The sequence below is a fragment of the Protopterus annectens genome, chromosome 1.part1, assembly GCF_019279795.1.
Source record: "Protopterus annectens isolate FY-2018-M chromosome 1.part1, PAN1.0, whole genome shotgun sequence".
NCBI classification, from domain to species: domain Eukaryota; kingdom Metazoa; phylum Chordata; order Ceratodontiformes; family Protopteridae; genus Protopterus; species Protopterus annectens.
The window spans coordinates 1,414,777,656-1,414,799,639 of NC_056726.1; the positions used below are offsets into that span (position 1 = coordinate 1,414,777,656).

General features: G+C 43.8%; 1 protein-coding gene across 2 annotated transcripts in view; it reads left to right on the forward strand.

Moving 5' to 3' along the window:
• Nucleotides 1–348: 348 nt before the first annotated feature.
• Nucleotides 349–21,984, forward strand: part of LOC122810745 (inositol 1,4,5-trisphosphate receptor-interacting protein-like) — a 177,256-nt gene continuing 155,620 nt past the window's right edge. Inside the window, exons 1-2 of one of the 2 annotated variants that reach the window (XM_044082318.1) lie at nt 349–427; nt 611–719. In XM_044082318.1, the coding sequence (XP_043938253.1) occupies nt 706–719 (14 nt within the window). In that variant the 5' untranslated portion in view covers nt 349–427; nt 611–705. The remainder of the gene's footprint in view (nt 428–610; nt 720–21,984) is intronic. The other variant, XM_044082310.1, reaches the window with a different exon arrangement.

Genomic DNA, 21,984 nt, shown 5'->3' on the forward strand with positions numbered 1-21,984 from the left:
ATTTATTATGTGAGAAAAGACTAGTGAAGAAAAATGTCAAAAGTGCTGATATTTTGCTGTTGCAGTTAACAGTTTTACTACTTAGCTGTTTTTTTTTCCGAATGCATGCAACATACATCATGAATCCTTAGCACCTAGTTTTCAGGGAAAAGGAATAAGAGACAGTGAAAGAAAAAGATAGCCTAAGAGACTTGAGAAAGAAGAAATAGTAAAATTGTATTTCAGCTTCCCTTAAGTTTCAGTTTTAGGAGAAATGAAACTAAAAGATCAGATTGCAAACTCAGCGAGTGGGATGGAAGGAGGCAGGACTGCTGTCTTAATGCCAGTTTTAGCTACTGATTCTGACTTCATAGCTTCCATAACTCCGAAGCTCTTGAACTCAGCTGCATTAGCCATCAGAACAGGTACACTACGCATCATAAACAAGGTGAGTATTATTTCTGAGAATATTCATACATACTTGTCTGAATTTATTAGCCTTATAGTTAGTGTTTAGTCACATGCAGAGTCTATACAGAATGTAAATTCATGTTTGAAAACATCTTTAAAGATAAAAATAAGAATTATATTACTTCACATATGTTATTAATGTATATGTTTACTTTCAAAGCAGAAGACAACAGGCTGATCCCCCTGCTGTTCCTGATTAACGGAAAGAAAGACTTGTTCCAGTGCTGAAAGATACCGACTACAAGCTTGGCTATCATGTATAATAGCAGGTGTGCTGATTTCAGTGTTTTTCCTCATTGTTCTTGTTTAAATGTGATGTCATTTCAACAATGCACTTTTTTACATTTCTTTCAGTTTAATGAGTTAGTAAGACCAGTGTTACAATGCTTTGTAGAAAAGAGCACATATCAGAAGAGTGAAATGCAGAGTACATTTAAAGAAAATGTCACTGCTGTCTGTGTAAGTTTTTTTGTTGCTGCTGTTGCTAAGCATGTAATACTAGCTTCTGAAGAAATTTAATTTGTATATAAGAGATTGACACTTAAGGCTTTGAGAGTGATAATGCTTTATTAGACAGTGTTTATTTGAGTGCAGTAAACGGCAGAACCATAAAAATGTGAGTACCTTGAAATATCACAGCCAGATGTGTCTTGCCCCTTTAAATTTTAACTATGTAGAATAACAGAGCCACTCCCATTGTTAGCAGCATTCACACCTTACAATTAACTGCAACCCATTCATACCTGAAATAAATAGCAACCCTTCAAGTAACACAGGAAAACAGTATTCTATATTTTCTTTAAATCTGCATTTAGAGCCTTTGGTCTCACCTCATTCCCTGTCTCACCTTCTCTTTGCTGGGTGTCTTTCCAGATGTACTGCACACAGGACTAGGTATCTACTCCTCACAGAAATCGTAGGACCTTAAAGTGTCTAAGCTAAATTTCTTCAATCTAAGTACTATATTTTGTCTTAAAAATATACATACCTGCAGTAATATGTGGTTAATGAAGAATTCTTCTCGAGGAAAAATTCAAAAAAGTTTGAGCTTCTATTAAAGTGTTTCATGTGGTCACTAATTACTTTCTATCCATATTTTAAACCAGTTATACATTTGTTATCTTAAATTCATTTCCCTTTGCTACTGATTAGTTTAATATAACTGTGCCTTGTAAAGACATCTGACCTTAACCTGCTGTATACAGTAAGTGTTTGTTAGCTCCATTGCAGGAGATGGATAAAGCCCTTTATATGACCTAGATGACCCTACTTCAATTACTGGCTTACACATTGGAGGACCTAGCTGGTGGAGACAGAAGAATGACAAGGCAATACCTGCTCATATCAGTCTGGGGGAAGAGCAAGGGAGTGCAAGTCTAAAGTATGAACTCCAGGTAGAATCCATGTTGGATACTGTGCAAATCCAAAGTTTGCAGGGTCATTAATGAGATGCCTCTCACAAAAATGAGAGACATATCCCTCACATAAACCCATGGCATGCCACCATTTAGGATGTTACTGATGTGTATAGGGACAATGGTTAAGTATAAGAAAAAAACTGACTCCACTTCTTGAGGTGTATGACTATACCACTTCTGCCACTCAGCCCCTGCCCCAGGAGAGGATTGCTCATGAGGCTGTTACTTCATAAAAATGTGTACGACAACTAGGTGAGATGAGAAGCATTCTTAGTGATCAACAAAGGCAAAACAAAAAGAGTGGGAAATATGTATGTATGAATGCTTGCCTTTTAAGAGAATATTTTCTATTTTTGGTTTTACCACCAGCACTGTTATTCCAATGCAGAATAATCTCTGCTTATTCACAATTAAAATCCCTCTACTACTATCAACCCCCCCCCAAAAAAAAAAAAATATATATATATATATATATATATATATATATATATATGTATATATATATATATATATACATATATATATATATATATATATATATATATATATATATATATATATATATATATATATATATATATATATATATATGGATTATATATGGATCAGTGTCATTTTGCCGAAAATTTCTGAAATAGGATCCAAATCGCCGAAAATAGTACTGACAGTGTATCTGCCCTTTTCCCCCACTGTAGTGCGATCTCGGAGTGAGAATATTAAAGTAGGGGGGGTGTGGGGGGTGTAGCCCCACCACCCAGTACAGTTTAATATTGTCTAGTATTTTTTTATATTGAGCAGTCCCTGTTAAAAGAGTAAGTAAGTAGTTTATAACCTGAGTAGGTGGGGGGCTATGCCCCCCATTGTGGGAGGCTGTGCCCCACACACCCCTACTTCAATAATCTCACTCCAAGATCGCACTATAATGGGGGGGAAGGGCAGATACGCTGTCAGTACTATTTTTGGCAAAATGGATTTTTGGCGATTTGGACCCTATGTCAGAAATTTTCGGCGAAATGGATTTTTGGCGAAATGTCATAGACGCATATATATATATATATATATATATATATATATATATATATATATATATACACACACACACATATATATTCTGAATAATAAAACAAATGGTGCACACACATTGTAGTCAAAAGAAAAGAAAACTGAAAAGAAAGAAAACATGTTTCAACATATGTTGATCTCATCAGTATAAGTTATATCCCTACATCACTATGAATGGCCTGTGTTAATCTCATCTGTACTTGTTATATCCTTACATCACTATGAATGGCCTGTGTTAATCTCATCTGTACTTGTTATATCCCTACATCACTATGGATGGCAAATATTGATCTCAGCTGTACTAGTTATATCCTTGCATCACTATGAATGGCCTACGTAGATCCAGGGCTGGATTTCCCATTACGCAGAGTAGACACAGTGCCTAGTGCCTACAAATTTTTTAGGGCCTATGAAGGAAGCAAACAAATTGAAAAAAAGAAATTAATAATAAAAAAGGGTGCAAGGCAGAAATCTATTTATCTAAAGTTCAAAATTACATTACAGAACCAACAATTCAAAATTATTAGGTATTTCCTAAGAAATATTCTTTCTTTGACTTTTCTTTTCAGTAAAATCATTAATAATGTCCAAAATTCCATATCACAAGTAATGTCACTTTTAAATTCACAAAAGAGCCAAAGACGATAGGCAATCCTGGCTCAGAGCTGAGCGCATATAATTCTTAATTTTCTTAAGTTTAGAAAATGAGCTTTCTCCTTCTGCATTTGTTGGAATTATTGATAAATAAATCCTCAACACAATATGTACGTTTGGAAAACTTGTAACAAGTTTATCTTTTATTTTGGGATTTTATCAGTTGAATCACTTCAAGTACTGACTTGTTATCCTTGTACAATGACTAAAACATAAGAAATTCATCAATGAAGTCTTCTTCCAAGTCTGATGGATAGATATTGGGCTGGATTCACGAAGGCTTGCACGGAGTCTAAGAGTAGAGTAAGGCTCCAGCAAGCCAACATGTCCGCCTAGTGATCCAGGAACAGCCGGCAGGGGCGTGCAACTGAGCTCTCTAAACTAGTCCTACACGGACAGGGTGGGATATGGAAATTACCTCAATTGCAGGCAAAAGCCATGCAAATGAGGTAAATTTGCGAACCAGGAAACCCGAAACTGTCCGAGTAGGAGTAGTGTTGTTTACAGAAATGTACTCAGTTGATAACTGAGTACGGTTCTGCAAATAGCAAAACGGAGCAGTGTCAGCTGGAAAAAAAGCATGCATTCACAGGAGGAAGCATGCCAATGGCCAGAAATATGCAAATATTGCAAATTAAAAATAAAATAATTTTTTTTTATCCCGATCTTCAGGGTTTAACCGTAGCACAGCGCCACGTAAACGCTCTGCACCCTAAAAAGCAGAAAATTAATAATTAAGATCCACAAATGTGGATTTCATATCTAAAATTAATTTACAATGCAAGGGAATGGCAGGCTGAAGACAACATGGCCACCGAGTAGAGGTTGCTAAGGGGGGAAGCTCAGTCTAAGAGATGTAACTAAGCATTAGTAGGCAATCCTATGCAAATGAGAGTTATAATAGTGAATCGCAAGTTTACATAGCAAATGAGCACAGTCAGTGGAGTGTAGGAGTAGGATAAAGGGAGTAACAGAGTAGAAGATAAGTGACATCACGAGGGGGGTATGTATGAAAGGAGTGAAGCTTATTGGAGCAGAGTGACATGTGTCAGCTTACATTTACATAACAGTGAAAGAGGTGTGTCAACATGTAGGCTAGGTAAAGTCAAGAAATCAAAGGTGTATGCTGTGGATAACACCAAAGTTTCTTGCTGAGCATGCATGCGCACGTGTGCACGCCAGTAAACCCAAATAAGACAGTGTGCACGCGTGTAAGCGTGTGTGTGCGTGTGTAGGCTTGAGTAAGCATATGTAAGGCTGTGTAAACAGTTGCCAGTGTGCGCGCGTTTTAACAAGAATAAGCCAGTTTTAGTCCGTGTAAGCATGTGTGCGCGCGTGTAGGCTGGTGTGCGCATGTTTGCGCTTCTTTGCGTGGCGCTGCCCCCTGAGGAAACAGAAAGGGAAAAGGAAGCACAACAAATAGTAGGAAGTTAACCAGGGAGTACTAGCAGAGCTAGCAGGTGAAAACAATCAGAATCAGCCAATTACACAGGCATTACACTAGCCCAGCCCAGCCCAGCACTTAAAACTCAGCAAAAAACATTCCATTATGTTTTTCTCAAACACACTGCAACACTGCAGTAAGCTAATAGAAGTGAAAACTGGAAAAGCTTTACTGAGACAAAGAAATGTTAGGGGCTGCCATTGCTGTCATAAGGCGACATATGCAGCATGCTGAGGGTGGTGACAGTGCAAATGCTGCTGAGCAACCCACAGTGAGGCGACTTAGAAGAGTGTACAGACCCAGGGTAACCTACCAGGGGCTACATGAGCTGGAGATAGTGGAGCGCTATAGAGTGGACAGAGAGCTCCCACAGCAAATTGTTGAGCTGTGCAGGCCACGCCTCACACACAGAACCAACAGAGGGGAACCCATCCCAGTGGAAACCAAGGTATGTGTTGGCCTAAGAATATTAGCAACAGGTACCTTCCAGAGACCAACTGGCAATATGATGGGGATTTCACAGGCATCAGCATCTAAGGTACTGCACCAGTTCCTGAATGCCATGGCAGCACATGTCAGTGATCATGTATATTTCCCCAATTCCCATAAGGTATTGGCCAGCAATATGCGTCTCTTCCAGCAAATAGCGGAATACCCTGAGGTAGTGGGTGCAATAGACTGCATGCACATTTGCATCAAAGCACCAGCTGGTGAGCGGGGTAGGGTCTACTATAACCACAAGTGTTACCCCTCCATCAACTGCCAGGTCGTGTGTGATGCCCAGGGCATAATAATGAATGCGTGTGCTGGCTGCCCTAGAAGCTACCATGACTCCCATATCTGGCATCTGACACAGCTGTACCAGACATTTGCCAATGGGGACATCCCTCATGGTCACCTAGTGGGGGATGCTGGATATGCACTCGAGCCGTGGCTGATGACACTCATCAGAAATGCACACACACCTGAACAGGAATGCCATAATGAGGCACACGCACAAACACGAAATGTAATCGAGCGTGTGTTTGGGCTGCTCAAGTCACGGTTCCAGTGCCTAGACACATCTGGTGGAGCCTTGCAGTACTCACCAACTACATGTACCCAAATAGTCATGGTATGTGCTATGCTACACAATATGATCCTGTGAAAACAGCTGCAGCAGGAGCAGCATAGCGCCGGGCACAACAGCCCCCCACCATTGCCCAAGGCCATCGCAGGCAGAGCGTTACTCGGAGGAGGAACAACCTAAGCCTGTCCCAGTAGGCAGAATGAGGCATGCCCAGTATGCTTTGGTCTTGGCTCAGAAGGAACCCTGGAAACTATACCTCTCTCCGACTTGCACATATAGTAAAATTGATGCCTAACTTGACACTACCTGTTAACAAACATGTATAGGGAGTGTAAAATGTGCATCCAACATAGGCAGCCCTGCAGCACCACCTGAGGCATAATTGCTATGTGTTAAGCAATATAAATCACTGTTAACAGCTTTCACCACTATTTAGTATATGTGAACAAAATTGCACACACTAAGTAGCACAACAACAGGCAATGTTCAGCAATATTGTGCACTGTCCAGCAATGTTGGCAAACATTGAGCAATGTTGTGCAAGTCTGGTCAAATGTGGGTATAGTTCATCAAAAGCAGGTTAACAAGTTCATATTTGCTTCACTATTCTTGAAGCAGTCTGTTTTGCCATGTATGAAAATATGAAGCAGTAACAGTCCTCGAACCCAGGATACAGTACATTATAGTCAGAGACCAGAACCACTAAACCATGACAGTATGTTGATAGTCAGCTTGCATGAAAAAATGTTGATAAGTCAATGCTAAGTATCTAATGGAAACCTTGCATGCATAGCATAATCCCTGTCGAGTCAAGACACAAAGGTGAGGCCTGCAGTAATAATAGGACCTGATATTCAACACACATATTGTATAAATGTTCATATTGGTAATGTTCACACACATCAACAAATGTAGTGGACCTCAGACAGCAACATACTGCAAGGTCGCACTGGGCATGCTTACACACTTGAAACTATGAGACAAATGTCAGGCAACAAAACACTAAAAGTCTGAACTGGGCATGCTCACACACTTAGGTAAAGTTTGAGTACAGCAGTGGGCCACACATATCCCACAGTTGCAAGTGTCAACCCAGGAACCTCATAGTATTCACCAATCCACCATGTGCACACAGTGATATGACAACAGACACAATATAAAATAGTGAAATACTGTCACAATCAAATATGTAATGCAGAAACATAGGTTGTTCATAGGAAGTGGTAAAGCAAAGAAGAAACAAAACCTGCAATCGGTACCATCACTGAACAATGTGCATCCTGAACATTATCATAGGTTCAGAGGTTAACACTAGGCTATCTGCCCTAGGGTATGTAGAAGCCTAGCCACAATGTGTTTGTAGTCTGCAATCACGCTAGATCAGTAGACTGTGCCTGTCAATAGTAGGTCACACAAGATATTTCACATATGTTCATGTCATTCTGACTCGGTCTAGCAAGGACCCATGAAATATCCCAGGGCTAAACATATGATCACCCGTCCACCTGTGAAGATGTCACCTATAGGTGTTCACCATGGGTCTGTGCATATGTGGTACTGTGATCACATTCCAGAGTGAGTGTAGCCTCTGTGATGGTAATATGCCCCTCCAGCATGTCCTATTAACATCATTGCTCACGTACCTGTCCCTGGGGCATGTAGCTGTAAGGGACTTTGATATCCTCACGTGGAGCCTGTCCATCAATGCTGTGATGGACATGGCATCAAAGAAAAGGCACAGACTGCATCCAAGTAGGCAGTAAGCAACTGAGGAGAGCTGGTGTCACCATAGCCAAACTGTGCATACCATCTGAGTCCCTAGATCCACTTGGTATGTAAATCAGTGTACATTACAGTTGCTGCAGGTGTTGGGTAAGGTACATCCAAAATGGGCCATTGTATCCAAGCATGCGCCAGATAACTACAGGGTCACAATGACCCCACCTGATCTGGATGTAAAACTGTATGGGATAAGGTTGCCTAAATAGAAGGTGTGTCCAACAACATTGGCAACGTGAATGTCAAAGGCAAGAGTACTAAGTATTCATGTCCACAAATCACAAACCACACAAACTGTATGTGATGTATCATCACCTGTGTGTTAATGTGTGTGCACGATGTTACTACCAAAAGTGATGACTATGCATCTAAAGTAAGGTAGCTGTAGGCCATGGCTCTGGCACCAGTCAGACATCTCTCTGAGACCCTTTCTGAGGATGCCTGTGCCTGCTGTGGAGTCGAATATGGCACACAGTTTGCAGCCATCTGCAAACATGGTCATCCATATTCCCTCTGTGTTAGCCAGTATGTATCAGAAATATATACAGAACAAGAGAGGTCCCAGGACTGAGCCCTGTGGGATGCCACGTGTAACTGGTGTATAGTCAGACATGGCACCTGCAATACTGACCATGTGTGTGCTATCTATGATCCAGTTAGCAATCCAGATTGTGACATATGTGTAGATTTTGAATCCGGTGATCTAATGTGTAAAGTTCAAGTGGGGTATTGTGTAGAAGTGGTGTGGGAGCTCCTGCTAGGCTGTGTGGACAACCCTGTGTATGTCTATGGACCTGTTAACTGTTTAAACACATCAAACATCTGCAAGAGGCAAGATATGCCCACAACAACACCAAATTGTGTAGGATCCAGTGTCTGTAGGTTCACAATGTGTATGTGTATGTGTTCCATGATGATACACTCCATAGCATAGCAGACCAGGATAGTTAGGCATATATTGTGATAATGTCCAGGGTCCCTTGTGGCACCAGCACTGTGTAGCGGGTACACCATAACTGTATGCCATTCCATGGGTACACATCCTGTAGTAACTGTGATATTGAACAGTGACATAATGTGAGTGTGAGGTTTGTCATGAATCTCATGTATCCCACAGTCTGGGACACTATCTGGTCCCACTGATGCTGTGTTGTCTGCTATGGAGAGGGCAGCACACACATGTTCATCTGTGATGTCAGGGAGGCTACACCCTGTTGTGATGGACATGTGCACTGCAGGGGGGATGGTGGGGAAACATTCCCACTGAACCTGTTGTCCAGAATGTTCACAATGTCAGTGGGTTCACTGTATCATTTGTAAATATGCAGTAATTCACAGCATATCTGTGAGTTCCCACACAGGTCCCTGACATAACTAAATAAGGCCTTGTGATTGTCCACAGTGTCTGTTGCAAGTGTCTGTTAGAAATGGGCCTTAGATGAATCAACAACTGATCGTAGCTATACCATAGTACTGATCAGAGATGCCTTCCAGATTGTGATTGTGCTTCATAATGTAGTGGCCTCCTCCTGTCCATGTACAGCTCAGTAATGGCTGTGGTCCAGTAGACAGGTCCCCTGCCTTTGGAAAAGTGAGTCTTGTAGTTATCTGGGATAGCATGATCCATGAATTCCAGTAGTTGTCCATAGAATGTGCTTGTAAAGTATGTAGTTGTCTGAGTCGTAATTAACACTGTCCCAGAGTCATTGAGGGATACCATCTCAGTTTGTACAAGTGTGATGTTTGCTCATGAGAAGCATGTCACTGAGATCACATAGGATGTGTGTGTGTATGGGATATGTATGTCTAGTGAGATGAATGTATGTTCCGACCTTAACAATTACAGGTATACCTCTGTTGTGGAACATAAAGTCCCCATGTGTGTGATGATCAGGTACCACATGTATAACCACCTGTGGGTGTGGTGACCAGATCTGCCCTAGCATTTGAGTGTAACAATCTTAGCAACTGTTGTGCGAGGGTGTCACTGCATGAGTAGTATACCCAGTCAATGTTTGTGTATTTGAAGTCACACAATATAATGGTATTTGGTGAGACCTTCACATTCCCCAGTGTTCCCAGGAATAATGACTGCTGTGCCCATGTTTGGGAGAGTGGTCTGTAACAGTGTACAAACTGAAATGCAGTTTTGACCACTCTCAGTTGCACATGTACGTTCACCAATGCTTTGTTTACTGCTACCAACTTGGAGGTGTGTGTATGAATGATGTAAATGGAATCCCCCCTATTGTTGTTGTCAAGACCGAGTCCTGTGTCTGAAAACCATGGTATGACGTAAAACATGTTAGTGCTGCTGTGCTTTTGTGAGCCTGAACCAGGTGTTTGTTACTGCACATATATCGACAGATGCCATACTGATGTGAGTCCTGAGTGCATGTATTCTGAGGGTTAGACATCAGTTGTTGAGCACCATCACTCTCCGTTTCCTGTACCCTGTAACGTCTATGGCTGTGGTTATATCATCTGACCCTCGCTTCAAACAGCCACTATGTGTGTGTCAAGGGCCTAAGGCAGTCTGTGAAAACCTAGGGGTGACAGCTGCATGGCGTCCATAGTGAATGTACATGGCATGTTGAGCATGTAATCCCAGGCTGACAGACACTGGATCCCCTGTGAATGACAACAATATCTTAGGCAACTGTTAAAACTGATCATGTCATCTGTATACTGTGACATAGTACTTGGTGAGGGTAAGATGCTGCACAAGGTCAGAGTCATACTGTCCTGGCCTACATGATCAGAGAGCCCCTCTATGTCTCCTGTCATTTATTCCAGGGAGGGACATCTGAGGGTCTACACACTGGAATGCTCAATGATGGAGCCATATTTGTACTTGCAGTGGATTGACAACAGTGCATGTGTCATGTGGCATATCATGGCACCCAACACACAGCACAAAGTGACCTTCATCATGTTCAGCCTGGTGAGTGGGATGTCAGTGTGACTGACAATTACACTCACCTAATACAGTTGTATGAGGTGTGTTGTGTAGGCCTAAGGGCAGTGACTGTGTGGTACAATGACTTTGTGAACTATGTGATGATATGTGTGTATGGTTGTGTGTTAGCAGTCGTTTGTGTGTCTGCTTTGGATGTCTCAGCTGCTTAGGCATAGTACAATTAGATGCTCCAAGTATGTCATTCTGTATCAATGTATATGGTTTGCTGTTGTCATAGGTGCATGTGTGACTGTATTTGTGGTGTGTGTGGTTACCTTCACCACCCAATAGACTGTGCCAGTCATGGCTTGGGAGAGCTCAGCCTCCTGTCTGGCTATACAGTTGCACCTCTCGCAGATATCTGAGTTTGTTGGTAGGAGGACAGTGTTACCTGTGTACATAAGGCAGTTGTAACAATGGGTCAAAATTCCAATATGCACCAGCTGTACTGGAGAGTACACACAAAACCGACCTTTGGACATGTCAGGATATGATGATGACATACACTGTCAACTGATCAGAAAGGATCAGTAGTGTGTCAAGTGTGTAAAAGAGTATAACAGGGTTTTAGTATTCAGGTTTGTTGTTGCTGTGAAAAGATAATCTGCAAAGGAGTACAGACAGAAACATTACACCTCCTTTAGCTAGGTGAGAAATATCGATGTACAGTCATATATGTCCTCAGTCAAGGTCAACTGTACCTGACTGACAATGTCAACATCCTGTCAGACAGGCCCATACATACATACCCACCTCCCAGTGACAAAAGGCCATAACAGCATACCAGGAGATATCACATGTAGAATGTGTAAACTAGTCCCCAAAATGCCAAATGAATCCCATCACGTGGATAACAATGTTTCCCCATATGTGTCAAAAGTGAACGACAGGACAAACAGACACTGCACCCAAACAGTCTGTTGAGCCTCACACTCTCTACAGGGTCTTACACTATTGAATGTGTTACAGCAACATGTGGCACACCCCACAAGTGTTGGTGCACAACACACCATGGGAACTATATTCCTATAAGCCTACGAAGTCAGAAATGCTAGTCCATGGAGTCCATCATGATTGCAGTCAGGAACAGAGATATTGTAAACCGACAAACACACAACACAAACGTCTGTGGTATGTTAATGAGCACATCATGCTCACCAAACCTGCTAGATATCTTGCAAGGCAGCCACCCAGGACAAACATCACTGACAGGAGCAACACAGGTCCCACATAGACCTCGAATAGCCCTTTACCAACATCACAGACACATGTGGTATCCACAAAACCTACAATCCGTGCATGAATATGTATTGTCATATGAAGGAATGGTAATATGTCCAAAGATAGATCACACCAGGTATGAATTGTGTATTCCTGTTCAAGGTGTTCACACCTGCTGACCCACAAGGTTCATTTGTGGCATTGCATAACACTACGTGCACACACATAACCATGTCCAGTCTGATGTCAGCAACCTACAAACACCGCATGTGAATGGAGACCACACAGTAAAGCATGTAGCGTGTTGTGTTAATGTGTATCCCACTAGTATCATAACATAGTTAGGTAGAGGTTCACAGATGTACACCTGCTAATTTGTAATGCACACATCACACACATACTGTCCACTCACTAACACATGCTGTCAACACTGTACACTTCATCCAAGTGGCACATGGGTGGACAATACATACTCAGACCTAACACTGATATAAACAATGCTACAATGACTATCAGAGCTGTGATGCATAATGCCTGCTCAGATATACCTACAAGGATATCAGTACACCTTCCTGTTGGCAACTTGCTACTATTGCTACACTGCTATTATGTCACCCTATGCATCAGAACCATGTTAGCCTATTCCTGCATCAATGTGACAGATGACAGGAGGTGGCACAGGTGTCATCATATGCACAGGGTGTGTTGTAGGTTTGACAGAGCCCGACATTGACCCATCCAATCGGCATGTCTGTGTGTGTGTGTGTGTGTGTGTGTGTGTGTGTGTGTGTGTGTGTGGGGGAAAACAGTACTGCATTGGCCAATGTTGATGTAATGTGTGTGTGTATGTGTGAGTCCTAGTTGTATGGTAAATGTGTGTGTGTCTGCATGCACACAACTCCACCATGTGGCTGCCATATACGGGCAGTTGTGGGACAGCCACTGACTGTACCTACTAGGCCGTACAGATCACTGTCTCCGGCCACGGACACCATACCTGTGCCTAGCAGGGGTGCTATGGGCAGTATCTGGTACCAACCCTGACTGGGTGCTATCATCAGAGGCAGAGGTATGATGACTGGACCCATGTCCCTGCTGGGACTGGCCAGTGCCACGTGCACGTGGTCTAGTAGGACGGTCAATGGACAGACCATGCTGGGGCTGGTACTGCCACTACGGGAGTGGCTGTGATCTGTGGTCCATCCACGATGAATGCCAGCTGATGCTGTTACTGGCATGCATCAGCGTCAGCCTCTCATCCTTCCCACATGGTCCTGGCTCATGGCTAACACATTGTGGAGGACATCTAATGTCTCCCTCCAATGGCTATCAATGACCTCGGTGTAATTCTAGATGGCACTGGCAAGGTAACGGATGCTGTCTTTGATAGCAGTGTAATGGGCCCTCTGCACCCTTAGTCCCTGTCAGGTGTACCGTTCCATACATGTCTGTGCCTGCATTACAGCCCAGAACATACTGGAGGTTGTAATACCTCTAGGGGCATGTCTGCCAGGGCAGTACGACCAGTGGTGCTACCCGGAGAACACCTGGACATCCACCTATGTGGTACCATTCTGGTAATCTGGCTATGGCTGCTGTGAGGGGATGCACGTGCCATAGGTACCACACTCTCCTGGTCAATGCCAACTGTATGCTGTCCATCAGCTATGGCCATTGGTGACGAGGGATGTATTGGCAGTATGAGTGTGCACATAGATGGGGTTGACCACTGTGTACTATTGATTGGTGGACCAACGACAGTCTCTGTCAGACCTTCCTGTGCCACAATACATGTCTCATCATCTCCAATATTAGTGGTGGTGACATCAGGTTCCCTGCTATACTCAGCCACGCCTAACACAGCACCTGTGGAAGGAAGACAGGAACGACTTTACAATCTGTACATGATGTTAGCACACATGCACACATGCACACATGAACACATGAACACATGCACAAATGCACACATGCACACATGAACACATGAACACATCAACACATGAACACATGCACACATGAGCACATGAACACATGAACACATGCACACATGCTCAGAACTACACTGCTCACCACAGCACATACACACACACACACACACACACACACACACACACACACACACACACACACACACACACACACACACACACCAGCAATCCAACACATACACAATAGTGGGTGATGGTGGGTGACAGTATCTCAAGGCAAACAGTCACCACACACGTGTCAGCAGGCAGACCATGTGTTGCTCCACACCATGCAGTGCAAGTGTAGACAGCCCTTTCTAATGACATTATACATGGCTTTGATGCATGTGTGCAGTTGTGCAGTGATTGGCTACACCCTGGAACACAATGTGTACATGGACACTACATTGCTGTGCAAGTATTATCTGCTCTGCAATGCCTTGTGCACCATCACTCAATGGTATACATACCATGGCTGCATGTGTCATCTGTGTGACACATAGATTGACATGTGTGATGACAGTGTCTGTCTCCATATCACATAATAGTGGGCACAGGTGTAGCAAATGCATGCAATGTACAGACATGGGATGAGTGGTGCATGACGATGTGAAGGAATCCCAATGCGACATGGACATTGCACAGTGGTTATGGTGTGTGGGACATATTGCAGATATGTTGTTGCCAGCCATGGCATGGCATGCTACATGACTGCAACATTAAACACCACACATAACAAATTTGTGTCATGTGACGTATACACCCAATAGCATTCCAGGACATATATGTGACACTTTGTACAGATGGCTGTTGTGCAAAATGTGTATACTAGCATATGTAAGCACACACACAACATGCTATGCATGGTGTGTATAGGTGCATATGTTTGCACACACAGAACAATAAGGTGCACAGCAAAGACTGCTATGTGTAGTACTGTGGTCACTGTAACTGGATGGGGTGTAGTATCATGTGCCATCATCATCATCATGCATCTTGTGGTCACTCACGGCTACTACTATGTGAAAGACGACCGCCTAGCATGCTGTACCTGAACTGCAGTGTCGTGGATACGTTCACTATTACACAGCCACTTTGTACATGGGTGTATGAGGTGCCCAGTAGGGAGCATAGCCTAACATGACTGTGTTATGTGTTGAAGACTGTTGCACAGCCCCATGATAGGCCTCTACCCCTGAGGTACATCATGTGTGTGTGGATGACATGTGGGATACTGACGTGTGACCTTACAGAGGGTGTGTGGTTATGCCATATGTAGCATGACTTAATGTGATAAATGTCTTATGTTGTGTACAGGTGGTGCAACTATGCCTATCCAGTGTGCAGTACAGGGTTGCCACAACTGTGTGTCATGCTCTGTGTATTGCATGTCATTGAGGGAGCTACTGACATTATTGAGCTGTGCAACATCTCACAGCAAACATGCACGGCATGCATTATGCATAGGTGTGTTACGTGTACATGGCCTACACCTCAGCTATGACATGCATATTTCATTACCAACATTGCAGGTATAACACACTCACCAGCATGGATTGGCTGCTGTGCCATCACACCAGTGGGACCTATGAGAATATGATAGGGTTCATCAGTGGCCACAACTGTGGCATTGCTACAGTGGGTATGCTAAACTGCAGTACAACAACAGTCAACAGTCACAGGTGTAGGGATATTATACAAATATCCATATTGCACAACAGTAGGCAGCAGAACTGCTAAACACACAGTACACATGTCACGTACACATAATCTAACAATACAGTTAACTGTAGTCTACAGATAGGGCATATTACCTGCTTGCTCCAGGTGGATGTGCTGGGTGGCTCCGGCCTCCATTACAACACATGTCATAGTTTGCCGTAGCTGTTGTCCAGGAGCCACTACGCTTAGGAGCAGCTCCTCCGCTCTGGTGAGGCAGGGATGTATGGCCACCCCACCACCTGTGACAAGCTGCTGTCTTTGGATATCAGACGCACGCTGCCGGACTTGCCTAATTAAATCACTGCAGTGATGGCGTACCTGCTCATATGTTCGATTATGCATGCCTATATCATTTACCCGACTAACAAGCTCCTGCCACAGTGCAGTCTACTCCTGCTGGTGCTGGCTGGTTCTGGAGAACAGCATGGTGTACTGCTGCAAAAGGCTGTTGACTATCACCTCTTCCTCTTGTGCAGTGCAAGCCGGATTACATTGGTAGGCCATCTGGCTGAAAAAGATATGAACAATTTGTGTGAGAGTGTCCTGTGGCACACTTTACACTTTTACCCACAGATATCACTTTACTGATATATATACCATCCTATTGTCTGTCAGTGGTTACACACGTTCACTAACACTTGTTGGTTCTCAGGCCACAACTAACTAACACTGCCTGGCAGACTCTATATATCACACCACTATACAACAGTACCCAACACACTGTTTGTGACACATTGCACAACCTCAAGACAGGGGTGTATATCACACCAATGCACGAACAGAGATGTCATCCATTGCAATGGATATAAAGTACAGGTACAGTAGTAGTAGTAGTAAAGTATGTAGTTGTCTGAGTCGTAATTAACACTGTCCCAGAGTCATTGAGGGATACCATCTCAGTTTGTACAAGTGTGATGTTTGCTCATGAGAAGTATGTCACTGAGATCACATAGGATGTGTGTGTGTATGGGATATGTATGTCTAGTGAGATGAATGTATGTTCCGACCTTAACAATTACAGGTATACCTCTGTTGTGGAACATAAAGTCCCCATGTGTGTGATGATCAGGTACCACATGTATAACCACCTGTGGGTGTGGTGACCAGATCTGCCCTAGCATTTGAGTGTAACAATCTTAGCAACTGTTGTGCGAGGGTGTCACTGCATGAGTAGTATACCCAGTCAATGTTTGTGTATTTGAAGTCACACAATATAATGGTATTTGGTGAGACCTTCACATTCCCCAGTGTTCCCAGGAATAATGACTGCTGTGCCCATGTTTGGGAGAGTGGTCTGTAACAGTGTACAAACTGAAATGCAGTTTTGACCACTCTCAGTTGCACATGTACGTTCACCAATGCTTTGTGTACTGCTACCAACTTGGAGGTGTGTGTATGAATGATGTAAATGGAATCCCCCCTATTGTTGTTGTCAAGACCGAGTCCTGTGTCTGAAAACCATGGTATGACGTAAAACATGTTAGTGCTGCTGTGCTTTTGTGAGCCTGAACCAGGTGTTTGTTACTGCACATATATCGACAGATGCCATACTGATGTGAGTCCTGAGTGCATGTATTCTGAGGGTTAGACATCAGTTGTTGAGCACCATCACTCTCCGTTTCCTGTACCCTGTAACGTCTATGGCTGTGGTTATATCATCTGACCCTCGCTTCAAACAGCCACTATGTGTGTGTCAAGGGCCTAAGGCAGTCTGTGAAAACCTAGGGGTGACAGCTGCATGGCGTCCATAGTGAATGTACATGGCATGTTGAGCATGTAATCCCAGGCTGACAGACACTGGATCCCCTGTGAATGACAACAATATCTTAGGCAACTGTTAAAACTGATCATGTCATCTGTATACTGTGACATAGTACTTGGTGAGGGTAAGATGCTGCACAAGGTCAGAGTCATACTGTCCTGGCCTACATGATCAGAGAGCCCCTCTATGTCTCCTGTCATTTATTCCAGGGAGGGACATCTGAGGGTCTACACACTGGAATGCTCAATGATGGAGCCATATTTGTACTTGCAGTGGATTGACAACAGTGCATGTGTCATGTGGCATATCATGGCACCCAACACACAGCACAAAGTGACCTTCATCATGTTCAGCCTGGTGAGTGGGATGTCAGTGTGACTGACAATTACACTCACCTAATACAGTTGTATGAGGTGTGTTGTGTAGGCCTAAGGGCAGTGACTGTGTGGTACAATGACTTTGTGAACTATGTGATGATATGTGTGTATGGTTGTGTGTTAGCAGTCGTTTGTGTGTCTGCTTTGGATGTCTCAGCTGCTTAGGCATAGTACAATTAGATGCTCCAAGTATGTCATTCTGTATCAATGTATATGGTTTGCTGTTGTCATAGGTGCATGTGTGACTGTATTTGTGGTGTGTGTGGTTACCTTCACCACCCAATAGACTGTGCCAGTCATGGCTTGGGAGAGCTCAGCCTCCTGTCTGGCTATACAGTTGCACCTCTCGCAGATATCTGAGTTTGTTGGTAGGAGGACAGTGTTACCTGTGTACATAAGGCAGTTGTAACAATGGGTCAGAATTCCAATATGCACCAGCTGTACTGGAGAGTACACACAAAACCGACCTTTGGACATGTCAGGATATGATGATGACATACACTGTCAACTGATCAGAAAGGATCAGTAGTGTGTCAAGTGTGTAAAAGAGTATAACAGGGTTTTAGTGTTCAGGTTTGTTGTTGCTGTGAAAAGATAATCTGCAAAGGAGTACAGACAGAAACATTACACCTCCTTTAGCTAGGTGAGAAATATCGATGTACAGTCATATATGTCCTCAGTCAAGGTCAACTGTACCTGACTGACAATGTCAACATCCTGTCAGACAGGCCCATACATACATACCCACCTTCCAGTGACAAAAGGCCATAACAGCATACCAGGAGATATCACATGTAGAATGTGTAAACTAGTCCCCAAAATGCCAAATGAATCCCATCACGTGGATAACAATGTTTCCCCATATGTGTCATAAGTGAACGACAGGACAAACAGACACTGCACCCAAACAGTCTGTTGAGCCTCACACTCTCTACAGGATCTTACACTATTGAATGTGTTACAGCAACATGTGGCACACCCCACAAGTGTTGGTGCACAACACACCATGGGAACTATATTCCTATAAGCCTATGAAGTCAGAAATGCTAGTCCATGGAGTCCATCATGATTGCAGTCAGGAACAGAGATATTGTAAACCGACAAACACACAACACAAACGTCTGTGGTATGTTAATGAGCACATCATGCTCACCAAACCTGCTAGATATCTTGCAAGGCAGCCACCCAGGACAAACATCACTGACAGGAGCAACACAGGTCCCACATAGACCTCGAATAGCCCTTTACCAACATCACAGACACATGTGGTATCCACAAAACCTACAATCCGTGCATGAATATGTATTGTCATATGAAGGAATGGTAATATGTCCAAAGATAGATCACACCAGGTATGAATTGTGTATTCCTGTTCAAGGTGTTCACACCTGCTGACCCACAAGGTTCATTTGTGGCATTGCATAACACTACGTGCACACACATAACCATGTCCAGTCTGATGTCAGCAACCTACAAACACCGCATGTGAATGGAGACCACACAGTAAAGCATGTAGCGTGTTGTGTTAATGTGTATCCCACTAGTATCATAACATAGTTAGGTAGAGGTTCACAGATGTACACCTGCTAATTTGTAATGCACACATCACACACATACTGTCCACTCACTAACACATGCTGTCAACACTGTACACTTCATCCAAGTGGCACATGGGTGGACAATACATACTCAGACCTAACACTGATATAAACAATGCTACAATGACTATCAGAGCTGTGATGCATAATGCCTGCTCAGATATACCTACAAGGATATCAGTACACCTTCCTGTTGGCAACTTGCTACTATTGCTACACTGCTATTATGTCACCCTATGCATCAGAACCATGTTAGCCTATTCCTGCATCAATGTGACAGATGACAGGAGGTGGCACAGGTGTCATCATATGCACAGGGTGTGTTGTAGGTTTGACAGAGCCCGACATTGACCCATCCAATCGGCATGTCTGTGTGTGTGTGTGTGTGTGTGTGTGTGTGTGTGTGTGTGTGTGTGTGTGTGTGGGGGGAAACAGTACTGCATTGGCCAATGTTGATGTAATGTGTGTGTGTATGTGTGAGTCCTAGTTGTATGGTAAATGTGTGTGTGTCTGCATGCACACAACTCCACCATGTGGCTGCCATATACGGGCAGTTGTGGGACAGCCACTGACTGTACCTACTAGGCTGTACAGATCACTGTCTCCGGCCACAGACACCATACCTGTGCCTAGCAGGGGTGCTACGGGCAGTATCTGGTACCAACCCTGACTGGGTGCTATCATCAGAGGCAGAGGTATGATGACTGGACCCATGTCCCTGCTGGGACTGGCCAGTGCCACGTGCATGTGGTCTAGTAGGACGGTCAATGGACAGACCATGCTGGGGCTGGTACTGCCACTACGGGAGTGGCTGTGATCTGTGGTCCATCCACGATGAATGCCAGCTGATGCTGTTACTGGCATGCATCAGCGTCAGCCTCTCATCCTTCCCACATGGTCCTGGCTCATGGCTAACACATTGTGGAGGACATCTAATGTCTCCCTCCAATGGCTATCAATGACCTCGGTGTAATTCTAGATGGCACTGGCAAGGTAACGGATGCTGTCTTTGATAGCAGTGTAATGGGCCCTCTGCACCCTTAGTCCCTGTCAGGTGTACCGTTCCATACATGTCTGTGCCTGCATTACAGCCCAGAACATACTGGAGGTTGTAATACCTCTAGGGGCATGTCTGCCAGGGGCAGTACGACCAGTGGTGCTACCCGGAGAACACCTGGACATCCACCTATGTGGTACCATTCTGGTAATCTGGCTATGGCTGCTGTGAGGGGATGCACGTGCCATAGGTACCACACTCTCCTGGTCAATGCCAACTGTATGCTGTCCATCAGCTATGGCCATTGGTGACGAGGGATGTATTGGCAGTATGAGTGTGCACATAGATGGGGTTGACCACTGTGTACTATTGATTGGTGGACCAACGACAGTCTCTGTCAGACCTTCCTGTGCCACAATACATGTCTCATCATCTCCAATATTAGTGGTGGTGACATCAGGTTCCCTGCTATACTCAGCCACACCTAACACAGCACCTGTGGAAGGAAGACAGGAAACGCACTTTACAATCTGTACATGATGTTAGCACACATGCACACATGCACACATGAACACATGAACACATGCACAAATGCACACATGCACACATGAACACATGAACACATCAACACATGAACACATGCACACATGAGCACATGAACACATGAACACATGCACACATGCTCAGAACTACACTGCTCACCACAGCACATACACACACACACACACACACACACACACACACACACACACACACACACACACACACACACACACACACACACACACCAGCAATCCAACACATACACAATAGTGGGTGATGGTGGGTGACAGTATCTCAAGGCAAACAGTCACCACACACGTGTCAGCAGGCAGACCATGTGTTGCTCCACACCATGCAGTGCAAGTGTAGACAGCCCTTTCTAATGACATTATACATGGCTTTGATGCATGTGTGCAGTTGTGCAGTGATTGGCTACACCCTGGAACACAATGTGTACATGGACACTACATTGCTGTGCAAGTATTATCTGCTCTGCAATGCCTTGTGCACCATCACTCAATGGTATACATACCATGGCTGCATGTGTCATCTGTGTGACACATAGATTGACATGTGTGATGACAGTGTCTGTCTCCATATCACATAATAGTGGGCACAGGTGTAGCAAATGCATGCAATGTACAGACATGGGATGAGTGGTGCATGACGATGTGAAGGAATCCCAATGCACGACATGGACATTGCACAGTGGTTATGGTGCGTGTGGGACATACTGCAGATATGTTGTTGCCAGCCATGGCATGGCATGCTACATGACTGCAACATTAAACACCACACATAACAAATTTGTGTCATGTGACGTATACACCCAATAGCATTCCAGGACATATATGTGACACTTTGTACAGATGGCGGCTGTTGTGCAAAATGTGTATACTAGCATATGTAAGCACACACACAACATGCTATGCATGGTGTGTATAGGTGCATATGTTTGCACA